Source organism: Astatotilapia calliptera, chromosome 20, assembly GCF_900246225.1.
Source record: "Astatotilapia calliptera chromosome 20, fAstCal1.2, whole genome shotgun sequence".
Classification (NCBI taxonomy): Eukaryota; Metazoa; Chordata; class Actinopteri; order Cichliformes; family Cichlidae; genus Astatotilapia; species Astatotilapia calliptera.
This window is the reverse complement of record NC_039321.1, coordinates 11,575,072-11,587,200: the sequence shown is the minus strand read 5'-3', so window position 1 is coordinate 11,587,200 and position 12,129 is coordinate 11,575,072. Positions and strand designations below refer to the sequence as shown.

General features: G+C 42.3%; 1 protein-coding gene and 1 pseudogene across 7 annotated transcripts in view; both read left to right on the top strand.

The window, feature by feature from the left end:
- plch2a (phospholipase C, eta 2a) overlaps positions 1–8,428 on the top strand; it is a 72,206-nt gene extending 63,778 nt beyond the window's left edge. For 2 of the 7 annotated variants that reach the window (XM_026153920.1, XM_026153919.1), the window contains exons 21-22: positions 1,276–1,633; positions 8,089–8,428. In XM_026153920.1, the coding sequence (XP_026009705.1) occupies positions 1,276–1,633; positions 8,089–8,351 (621 nt within the window). In that variant the 3' untranslated portion in view covers positions 8,352–8,428. Of the gene's footprint in view, positions 1–1,275; positions 1,634–2,738; positions 2,751–4,937; positions 4,967–8,088 lie in introns of all 7 variants that reach the window. The other 5 variants (XM_026153921.1, XM_026153922.1, XM_026153923.1 and 2 more) reach the window with 5 other exon arrangements.
- A 554-nt stretch (positions 8,429–8,982) lies between these two features.
- Positions 8,983–10,661, top strand: LOC113013205 (1-phosphatidylinositol 4,5-bisphosphate phosphodiesterase eta-1-like; annotated as a pseudogene).
- The last annotated feature ends 1,468 nt before the right edge of the window (positions 10,662–12,129 follow it).

Below are 12,129 nucleotides of genomic sequence, written 5' to 3'. Positions count from 1 at the left end.
GCCCTCAGCTATCAGTAGCTATTTAGTAAATGACCACTTTGTTGTCCACATTGTCCTTGTTTTGAAGTTGCCTTTCTTCGAGTTGCTGTGTGACTCCTGTTTGAAGCCACAGCCCACCTATTTTTTTCTCCTTTTATCATTCTCCTTTTTCATTTCCACTCTCTCCCCATGTCTGTTTGTGATTGCAGTGGACCTCTCTTTTATGAAATGCTCAACATAGAAGCAGACAATGTTTAGGAGTCCTGAAGCTGCCACTCAAAACTTGGGTGTAGTGAGATCCAGTCAGAATCTTGCATGAGCCACATACCCTGCATCATTCTCCTCAGTGCACACCCCCTCAAATTGTTCAACTGTCCATTAAATTAAAGTACTGAAAATTGTAAGGTGGTAGAATGCGATTGTTCTGGTCCCACTTTTTTTTCCCCAGCCTCTGCAGTTTTTGGTCTAGGCAGTGAAATTCTTTCAGTATAGGTGTCTATGTACTAAACGTTCCAGAAACTTAAAGAAGCCCAGTTGCTTTCTTTCCAAGTTCTCTAAGAATGAATTGCTTTGCCAAGAACTCTTTCTACAATAGTCAAGATCCCGAAAAGATGAGGTGAGTTAGCCTGCTGACATGGTCTTTGTTCCTTTGGTTATACAGTACTGTCCTAGTAATTTGACTAGTCAGCAAATCCGTGGTCTACAAATGATCTTCACAAATTATGATCTCTAGGCTGGGACTGTTTTTGAATTTACAGCCATCTTGATGGAAGTTAATTTTAGTTAGTTTAGTCAGTTAAGACCGCAAGACACTGAGTTTCACAATCATCACGGCCACAGTGTCCTTCTTTTGTTCCAGTCATTGTAACCTTTGACCTTCTGTTTTAGTGAAAACATCCATGCAGTGTTGAGAAGGTTTTTGTTCAACTTTGCCAGTTACCTTCAAGCATGTGTACATGTAACTGATATTTTGCTACAGGATCTTCAGCTGGTTGCTTAAAATGTCTAACACTTTGAATCCAAGTGGATTTCAAAGCTAGTCAGCATGGTTGCAGCTGGATGATCATGTCAGTGTGATCTATGAGAGATCAGTCACACGTGCGTTTCTGTAGGAAATGTGGATTTAATTTACTTTCCTTATTTTAAGCATGCTCATTATACTAATCCTATGTATGTACTACTGCAGTAAATTCATTGGGTGCAATGAATTTAGTGTAATATGGCAGATTGTTTTCAATATCTTCAACTTTTTTGGGAATTGTGTTTGGCAATGATGTCCTGTTGTGTTTTTGTCAGGCAAGAGCAGCCAGCGGCATAAAAGGGTTGTTTCACAGAAACCCAAAGCAGGCTTCCCTGGACAGTCACACTGCTGTACAGCACAGCCGTAAGAACCCGTTTGGGGCCCACCTCCTGCGCCGCACGGCCAGTGCACCTACCAAAGGTCAACCCAAAATCAAGAAAGGTTTACCAGACATTGCAATTGACACCAAAGACTACAGCTCAGAGGGAGCTAGTGAGGAACGAGAGTCCGGGGAGGGAGAAAAGGCTTCTGCTGCTACCTCTCAGCACCACAATGGGGATTCACTGGCACCCCAACAAACCAAGGGACCGTGGAACCATTCCGACACAAATTTTCATCCCGAGGAAGGTAAAGGTAAGCGCTCGTTCTACACTCAGCGACGACCAATGAGTGAACCTCTCAAGCGCGCCATTCGGCTCCGCATTCATGATCCGCTGGACACGAAGCCAAATGTGTTTGCACGTTTCGCTGTTAGCAGCTCGGGCAGTGTGGGGATGTCCTCCAACTGCATCACATGTGTGACTGGCTCAAGGGGGAGCCCAGAGGCTGAAAGAGAGGGTCAGGTTGAGCAAAAGTCCAAGGTGACAGATGGGGAGAGACCAAAGAAAAGTAACCACTCTTCCTCATCAAAGAGACAAGTCCAGTCAGAACCTGATGCCATGCCCCGGTCCCTAGGTGCCCAGCCCAACGTACAGCAGGTTCCTCCCACACCCAAGACTTGTATGGAGGCCCAATTTCAGTACTCGCCCATGCCATTCCCCAGATCTAAGTTCAGACAAACACTTGGTGCCCAGTATATCCACAATCGACCTGGTACGTCACAGAGGTACACCCGTTCCTGCAGCATTCCCCGCAGACGATCCTCCAATGCTGTTACACCAGCACCAAGCCTCGCACCAGACTGCAGGAGCACTCACTGTTGGCAGCAGGCGACACCACCCAACTATGGTGCTGTTTATGGCTCTGTACTCACTAAACTGACATACAGTGACATGAATTCAGGTCTCTTGCTCAGTGACAGTAGTAGCTGCCAGAGCTTTGGCAGTCTGAGCAGTTTGGAGTCTCTTCCTACGCTGCCCCCTTGTTCTATTCTTGACACCCGGAAGAGGGCTGTGGGTACCCTTCAAAGAGAGATGAATGCCCTGTTTGCTCAGAAAATGGAAGAGTTGCGCCATAAGTCTCCAATGTTCTTTGCTGGTAAGATGTATCTGAGGCAGATGTAGAACTCACCAGGTAGATGGTGTGCTGTAGCAGTATTAGTAGCACGTGCTGTCAGCTTTCCCTTTTGCCGTTAGTTAGATCTGTGTTGTGCAACATGCCTCTGATAAAATGAAGTCAAATCCAACCCTATCAATCGTTTCTTAGAGTTCAGTAGCTTTCATCAAAGCCTCATGATTGAAATTGTTTCAAATTTGCTTATGTCGTTAAAATCCTCTTACTTTACCCACATGCTTGACAGATGAGAAAAATGGTAAGTTTTTGTCTAGAAACAATAGTAATCATTCAATTTGAACAACGTACAAAAAAACTCAAACTAGACTCTTTTAATTTGTCAAGCAGGTGCTTGTCCTAAACTGTTTTTAGAGAATAATTCAGGGGTATTAAAGCATTTAGTTCAGTTCAAAACATTTCTAAAGATAAGGCAAAATGTGGTAGTAGATCTATTAATTACATAAAATTGCTCTGTAGGATGCTTTGGTTAATGTTTGAAAGGTTAGCTTTAGCAAAGTCTTCATAAAAGTTTAAAAAGATCACTTTTCATGATTTTCAACTACTGTATTTTTTGCACTAAAAGGCGCACTTTAAAGCCTTTAATTTTCACAAAAATTGACAGTGCTCCTTATAATCCGGTGCACCTTATGTATGAATTCTGGTTGTGCTTACTGACCTAGAACCGATTTTATGTGCTACACGGTGCTCAAAACTCGACTTTGGTAAGCTACGAAGCCGCACCGCTTAACCCTCCGGTTACGTTCACCCCCACCCCTTACTTTAGTGTTCCCGGTCAGTTTTAACAGCTCTTGGGTTAACATAAGAAACATTTTTCACCACCAAATTCTGTTCAATGGGTGGGTCAATGGGTCGTTCAGCCTCGCGGAGTAATCTGGGTCCTAAAAGTCCCAAAGTCCCAAAGTCAATCACTGATAGTTAAAAACTGTCTAAAATCTTTCATCTTTGATAAAATGATCAGCGTTGCTGCTTTACCAGGTGTAACAATTAAGTTTAACATCCAGGCATCCATGAAAACAGAATTTATTACATTTATGAAATTTAACAGAGTTAGAAGTTAGCAGGAAGTTAGCTCGCTAGCCTCCACCTAAACATGATATAGCATGTTCTGACTGAGAGATTTCTGAAACAAATTAAAACGTACAGCTCTGTTATCACTTCCAACATAAATGAAGACAGAAAACTAAACAGCAGTGACGTTTGTAGAGTTACTGAAGTTGGGCTAGGTGGTATATAATGATGTGCTACGTGATCGCTAGCGACACAGCTATGTTAGCATAACATAAAGACAGTGAAGCTGGAGGATGAACGTGAACTTTTTTCCAATCGGTGAAAGTTAACGTGAGGGTTCCTGATTAGGGACAAATGCAATCGCATGGCAGGATGCTGTAAATAAACCAAATAAATCAAACTTCAGTCAGGAGAACAACTGAGATAATCCATCCACAATACGAGGTTGGTGATTAATATACTGCAACAACATGGGAATAGAGCAGCTGTGATAGAATTCAACATTAATGAATCAATGATACGGAAGTGAAGGAAGCAAGAAGAATGAGATGAGTAAAGTTTGACTTAACTGACTGTTTTGTTTCATTTAATGCACCTTATAATCCAGTGCACGTTATGGTCTGAAAAATATGGTTTGTGTGGATGCGAAAGAAATTATTTTTTGATCGGGCAAGGATTGCCCACATCCATCTTAGAAAATGTTGTTCAAGGACATCTGGTGCTTCAGAGATGTGTTCTTCTATTTAAAATATAGAAATACAAAGAATTTGCCACCAGAACAACTATCCATGGAATGTTTCATGGGTATTTGTTTCGGATTCTGGATTTTGCATTGAATCTTATAAAACCCTTTACTTTACTTCACCATTGCATTTAATAGCAATCAACATATATTCAGCTTGAGTCCTGAAACCGAGAATATTTTAGGTACTTAATTGACAACCGCTGAGTCCTGCGAGTCACGAGGTACTGGTGTCTGAGTTATGTCCACACAATCCCCCTTTGAGCCACACATTACATTTTTTAGAGGAGTTGACTTCCTTATAAACACCAGCTGTTCTACCTAAACTGACTCCCCTTGAGCCCTTTGCAGTTCATCATGTGATTGCCATTGCTGTTTGATGAACCTTATGGGGGAAGCAAGTTTGTGTAGGGAGCTGTATTACAAGTTTTCTGGCCTGATTACAAGCTGACATCTGTTAAGTCATATGATGCTGGCAGATAAATCCTTTCTAGCAGCGTTATCTATTATCTTTCTTTTCAGTCTAACATGGAGAGAGATTTGTTCTGATATGGAGACCAGTTTTTGTGAGGATGTTTTTTCTTCTGTCCTTGCTTACAGTCTTTCTCTTCTCAGTTTGTCTAAATTACCCTTTTCCCTCTGTGTCCCTTTTTGCATGCTCTCTTTCCATCCTAGTGCAGAATTGAGAGGATGACCAAAGTCAGGTAAACTTTGTTAAATGCATGCAGCCTCTTAAATTCATCCATCACCAACTTTTCTCTTTCCCACCATAGTTGTTTGTTCTCATCCTGTTCTCAAAAATACTGTACCTCACCAATGCACCAATTCAGCTTCATCTGTGTTTAGGGGTTTAAATAGAGACTTGGTGTGGACAAGTGGAAAAGACAATTCATTAAACTAATGTCACAGGACCTGCATGATGTAGTACAAAAAACCCTTAAAAAATTTAAAATTTAAGTTGGTCTGTAATTATCATTTAAAAAAAAAAGTGGCTAAAATATTTGAAAGTCCTTATATATTTCCTGGAGCTTTTAAGGTTATAGTGAAGTTGATGAGCATTAACATCAAGCTATGGGAAAGTGCTATTGAAGCTAGGTTAAGAGGAGAGGTGATCATCATATCTCTCCTATGGATCACGTTGAACTTATATGGCTGTAAGACCTAGATACCAATGGTGGTCTGGGATTGGAATATTTAATGCAATAGAGTCACTGCATTGGGGCGTGATTTGAGCAAAGGGTCCATGAGCACCCCAGGACGTAGGAATAAAGAGAGACCACCACCCCAGAGCCAAGCGCTCTTTTTCAGGTGTGCTACAGTAAGTCTAACACTCACAGTTTTCAGCTGAAATACACCACAGGGTGATCAGCCTTTTTTCCTGCTGCGACAAAACTACCCCCAGCCCTGTGTGCAAAGTGTCAGTCCTCAGAATAAACGGGAGGGAAGAAGTTAGGTCTGGAGCAGGGTTTCACATGAAACACCACCTGGCATTGCTGCATCCACAGGACCAAATCGGGGGCAACTTTCTGGGTGAGGTCTGTTAAGGGACTGGTCTGCTCCCCAAAGTTCGGGACGAACCAGCCAGCCCCAAAACTGCCTCACCTCCGTTTTGGTTTTGTTACAGACAGGATGCAATGACTGCTGGCCTCGCCATCTGAGGGCGCACCTGTCTGCCTCTCAGGTGGTAACCCTCATACAACTGCAAACATTTTCAGGTTGGCCATGAACCCCGAACCCCCACCTCAGCAGAGACTACATGACTGCAGCCACCTGCTGCACATGCTCTGCACAGATGTTACTGTGAATGATAACATCATCCAGGTAGGCGGCAGCTTATGCAGTGTGTTGCTGCATCACCTGGGCCAAGAAGAACTGGAATGTGGCCATGGCTCCATACCATATGGAGTAGAGAAGGCTGTTTTTTCCTTAGACTCTGGAGACAAGGGAATCTGCCAGTGGTGCTTGGTCAAATCAAGTATTGTGGAAAATTGAGCAGTTTGTCAACCTGGAGTATGGGATACGCATCAAACTGTGACACCACATTTACCTTGTGCTAGTCTACACAGAACTCTACAGAATCCTCTTTTCACCACAAGAACCAAGAGGTCATACCATCCACTGTATGGCTCTTATATTACTCCCATCTCCAGCATATCAGCCAATTCCTTCTGAAGTATTTGCCTTTGTTTGTAGGTAATTTGTAGGGCAGTGAACACATCGTCATGCCAGGGTGAGTTTCAGAATGAGAAACTCACCCTTTCTTAATTAGGTCCAACACTCCCCCTGGCTCCCTGCCAAATAGTTTAAAGGAATAACATCTTGTGGAGTCCTGGGATGATAGATGCTTGTCTGAATAGACTTAATGCCCAATAATTCAGCGCACCAGTGTTTGCCGCACTGGCCAATCAGTCTCCAGACACCTACATGATTCTGCTGTGGCATTGAAGATGTCCAGGAATGCAGATAATCTGTCTCCCATCTTGTCCAGCATGATAGCTTGTGCTGTGGGGAGCTGTGAGGGTGGACCCATATCAAGCCACCAGGTTGTCCAGAACCTGAGTTTCACACTTGGCCTGGACCTGCAGGTTCTCCAGCTGCTTAAGCTGCACTGCCTCCTACTGTCGGTGTATTGAAGCCAGTTCTACCACCACCTGAACCAATGTGTGCACCAGCTGCACGGGCTGTCGGTCCAACATCTTCACGTGGGGGAAAGTTGGGTGCCAATTTAGCAAATTGCTGCTACAGGAGCTGCACCATCACACACTGTGTCTTTGTTCAGTGTTTTCTCTTTTATTTTCACACAATTTATTTTGTACTGTTTGCTTTACATCACTGCCCGCCAGCTGTGGTCACTCTCCTCTTCTGCCAGTTCCATTTCTTCTACTGCATAGTAGTCCCACACATCGTCCCTACTATTGTATAAATATGAGAGACATGGTTTGGCAACTACTGACAGAAGCGTCTCCCAGCCTTCCCTGGCAATGCCCCTGAACCCACCTCACTGCCCCTCCCCTGCAGTTAAGCCATACACCAATCCTGCCACCACAGCAATAGCACTAACAACAAGACAGGAGGCAGAGCTAGAGGAAGCAGAATGATCAGGAATAAGAATGAGTACATCAAAGGGATAGCTTAGGTTGACCAAGTTGGAGAGGACAGGTTGAGATGGTTTGGACATGTGCAGCAGAAGGATAGCAGATACTTTGGCCAAATTATGTTGTATATCAGGCTGCCAGGGGGGAGGAAAAGAAGAAGACCTCAGACAAGGTTCATGGGTGTAGTGGCAAATGTCATGCAGAGAGTTTGTTTGACAGAAGATGATGCTAGTGACATAATGAGATGGAGCCACTGTGGTGAACCCTAAAGGGAGCAGGCAAAAGAACAGTGCAAAAATTCAGGTCTTACACTGGGACGCCATTATTCTTGCTAGTGTTAGCTAATACTGAGATTGTAACTTTAGCTTTCTGTCATTTTACTGGCAACATTGAGAATAAGCCATTGTGCCACACAGCTAAGATACAACTGCCTGGTTATTGTTGTTTGACAACTTTAGTGCTTTAGGGCATGCTACTCATTTCTGAGCAGAAATGAGTAGCATGCCAGATTATTTCATCAGCTTCATGGTACTGACTTATGTATGATTTCAAAAGCATTTATTTTAGCCAATATTAAATTATGCAATATACAAATCATTAGCATGTCAATATCCAAGCTGATACCAAATACATCAGATCAAAAGATCTCCAGTTTTCAAATTGATTAGGTTTTATCGCCACTAGGTCAGAATTGTGATCAAGCTTATAGAGTTCCTTCTTTTTTTCGACAGATTGTTCTACAGTACACAGACCAGATGCCCCTCTTCCATTTCTTGCACTAAACCCCAGAAGACACCGAGAGCATTCGATCTGTTCATCCTGCCTCCACTCAGGAAGAATATTCACATCGCTCCTCATTTACATCGGTACATTCAACACAGCACACCATTCCTTCAAATGGGATGGTACACAGTCCTATTGTGGTGAATGGAGATGCTATGAAACCTTCTACAGTTTCCAAAACCACACCCCTCTTCCTGGCAAACCCTGTTGAGAAAATATTACTATCAGGATACAGTAAAGACCCCAAAACCAACAAAAACACTTATTTTTACATGGAGCACAAATCAAACCAAACCAGGACACTACAGCAGAAACAAAAAGTGATTCAAGAGTTAAAGTCTGATGACCAAGCAGAGCTACCTCCTCATGCAACCGTGTCGGCTAGAACTCCTGCAGTCCCTCCAGCTCAGATTAGGAGAGCTTCTTTTAGCCAAGTGCCATCTCACATTCCAATAAGAAGAACAAAAAGTGAGGGCCATGCTCGAGGAGATGTAACCTCAGCTAGGTTGGCTCAGTCAGCAGTACCAGAGATCTGTGCAGATGCTACCGTGAATGATTGTTTTTGGAGGAAACTGGAGGCAGGCAACCACCACGGCAGCATATCATCCTCCTCTAGTATCTGTTCAAGTGACACTGCCATTGAAATCTCTCTAACCTGGCCAGAAAGAGTCTCAACAGTCTATCTACAGCCAGCAATACCTGTGACGCTTCCTGGGCCAGCTGCTGTCACCCAGCGTTTGTCTGCGACGATGCAAGAGCAAGTCAAACCTCAATCTTTAGCAAAATGAGTGCCCCAAAGATCAGCTTAATCTCTGTCTTCTGCAGAACCACTGGTAGAGTGAGCCAGCAGAGTGAGTCAAAGGAGCCACACCTGGAGCCAGATCTTCATAGAGGAACTGAAGCAATCTTCATCACCTCCAGCTACATCCACAACAGCTACAGCTTCTTTGTCCAAAAAGCCTTGGAGATCTGACCTCTGATGACATATGGTGCAACTTTGATAGTAAGTACCACAGCATCATCTGCAGTTTCACTGTTAGGCAAACCAAAGACCAATTCCCAAATGGCAGCCCACAGAACTCAGCCAGTCACTTTACAGAACACTTACGGAAGCTGACTGATGTGGAGCCCCTGACTGCTGGAGATTTCGCTTCACGGGTCTAAAGAATTCCCAGAAGAGCAAGGTGATAAGACCCTGGTTCAAGGGACTGCCTCCAGGAGCCAAAGCAGAGTGTGGTACATTACAAACCGGGCCAGGGAGGCCCAGGAAAGACTGAAGCTTCAAAGTGTTCCAGTACAGAGGTGCAAGCTTTAGGCTTGCTCTTAGCACTGGTAGTAGCCCCATTGAGGAGCTTGGAATCCCCGAAGGTGCTTGTTTCATGTCCCAGAGTCCTTGCAGATGCCCTGCACATGCCTCCCCTATACAATCCCAAACCTCCACCGACCCTGAAAACATTACAGTTTCTTTTTTGCTCAATCTCTAAGAACTGGCTGACTTTAAACTGATTGTAAGAGAGAAAGCCTGAAACTAGTATGGAATAAATTTGCTCCAGCAGAAAACTTTTTATTTTATTTATATTATTAATATTTTCTTTCTTGTAGAAAAAGCTGCAAATCTTGCAAAATACTGGTCTAAAGAAAGGTGTTTTACCACTTATTAGTAATCCATGAACAATCTGTTTGACATTTAAATGTTGTATATTTTGAACCAATGATGTACATTTTTTGTGCAATCAGGAAACGTCTTGAAAATGTTCAACAAATACTGAAATCTGTTTGCACAAAATGTTAGATATTTTCCAGAATGTGTTTAGTTACAAATACCAGGAATTTTTTTTTTTTATGTTGGTTTCGTTGGCTATCATTTGCTCTCATGTTCAAGGGTTTTATTCGTTGTTTCTTTTTTTTTTTCTTTTTTTTTTACAAATACAGTAGCAATACACGTTTACATGTTTTTCAAAGACGTGTTGTTTTTATTTACTTGAAGTGGAATAACTTACTTTGGCTGTGGTAAAAGTTAGATACTATATGCATTTTTATAAGACCGTTAATCCACTAGCAATATTTTTTAAATTGATGGCATGGTATCATTGTGGAAGATGTGTAGTTCAATGCTAAAAGCCAAGGTTCATCTCATGTTTTTGCTGAAGAAAGGAACGATTCTTAAAGTTCTTCATTTCTCTTTGTGTAGTAGTTACAGTGTAATTTGACCAGGTTTTGCTAACATTCTCATCTGTGGCATGCTGCAGCATTTAGATGCTGTGTTTTGAAGCAGTGCTGTACTACCAAGTTTTAGCCCTTTTATGCTGACTGCATGTCTTTTATGTACTGTAACCTTTATCCGAATCTTGTGCTTTTTTTTGCAAATATATTTTATATGAAAATTAATATTCTAAACACTGTTTTTATCGTCTAATGATGATCAAAATGGCATCATGTTTGAAACCCTGCGTTTCCAGTAGTTTGTGATACTAAAATAAGATGAAAATTATGCATTTCAAAGCACGTTTATTCATCAGCATCCTGTATTGTTTGTTTGATTTAGACATTGTGAATTAATGATCTGAATAAATCTTAAGTTAATAATACTGAACATTTCACAGCTCATTTATTTAATTTGTACTTAATCTTGTCTGCAGCCGTCTTAGTTTTTTGACAAAGTCATTAGCTGGGTTAATTCAGCCTTGCACAAGGTGACATGTAAAAGCCCTTGGCCTTGGTTTTGGCAGTGTGCTGGCTTCTCTAATTATGGACTCTGCTTGGGTCTGTGTTTACCAGCCATCACCCCTTTCAACCTTTGGAGGGGAAAAAAAGAACTAGACCCCCTGCAGGAAGACAAAATGTTCCTTGAAGCTTCACAAGAGAGACAAACTTGTTAAGAGATCAGATATTAAAAAGAGACAATACTGTGCTTTTGGACTGGTTTTGGAATCGAGTTGTTGTTTAACTCGGGTTATTTTACTTGTAGCTAAAATATACATTTGCACACAATCATAAAGTTTCTGTTTGGAACACTTCCTAAATTTGGATTTGTGCCTGTTTCCTTGAGACTAGCATTTTCACACTCAAACAACTTTTTTCGTCACAAGTTCCTAGCCAGTGAGTTAGGAAAAGGTCGTGCTTTCTGTAGTAAGGTTAAGACCCTACAATATTAGAGTTAAGACCCTACAAAACACCAACTCTGCTTACCATTTTCCAGAGCTGAGAATCCATGCACTGTTTTCATGGTTTCTCAGGACACTGGCATGTCAGTCAAAGGTTTGTCCATTGTCAGGACTGTGATTTCCAAAGCTGACAGCCACCTCTGGCGAGCTGTCAGACACTGCTAGGCCTCTTTCTCAGCTCTGTAAGACTTTGTGTAGCTCGACATGCTCATTTTAGCGCTGCAGACTCTGCTCCAGCCAGCACACAAATACAAAAGACAGCTTCATTAGGATTCCAAGAGATCTACTGAGTCCCTCTTAAAGCTGTATTTATCTCGACAATTTGGCAAGTTTTGGCCTCTCAACTGAAACCTCCAGGCCCTGTCTAGCACTTAAGGCCTGAGAGAATGTTTTTTGTCTCACAGAATGAATGAAGTCTTTCCTTTCAAGATGAAATCACTGCCTGTTTTGTACAAATAAATCAGTTTGGTTTGCAGCTTATACGTAGAAATTTTTGAGACAAAGAAACGTGGTAGGGAGTGGGTGTTTGGATAGTTTTAACAAACTGCTGAAGATTAATAAAACATTTGTCCTAGCAAATTAAACAAAGGACATAGCTTCACAGTCACCTCTGTTGCTGTTTTGCAGGAGAGATTGAATTTATGATGACGAATCCCTCATGGTTGGTCAGGAGTGAGAGAAAATGTGATGTGCTCCAAAACAAAATCCCCCTTCCTCTGAGCCACTGGGACATTCCAGTCCATCCATATGTAAAGCTTACTGCACCACCACACTGTTAAGCTCCCAAAACCCTTGACCCATACCCCGCCCTCCTTTGTTGTTAAA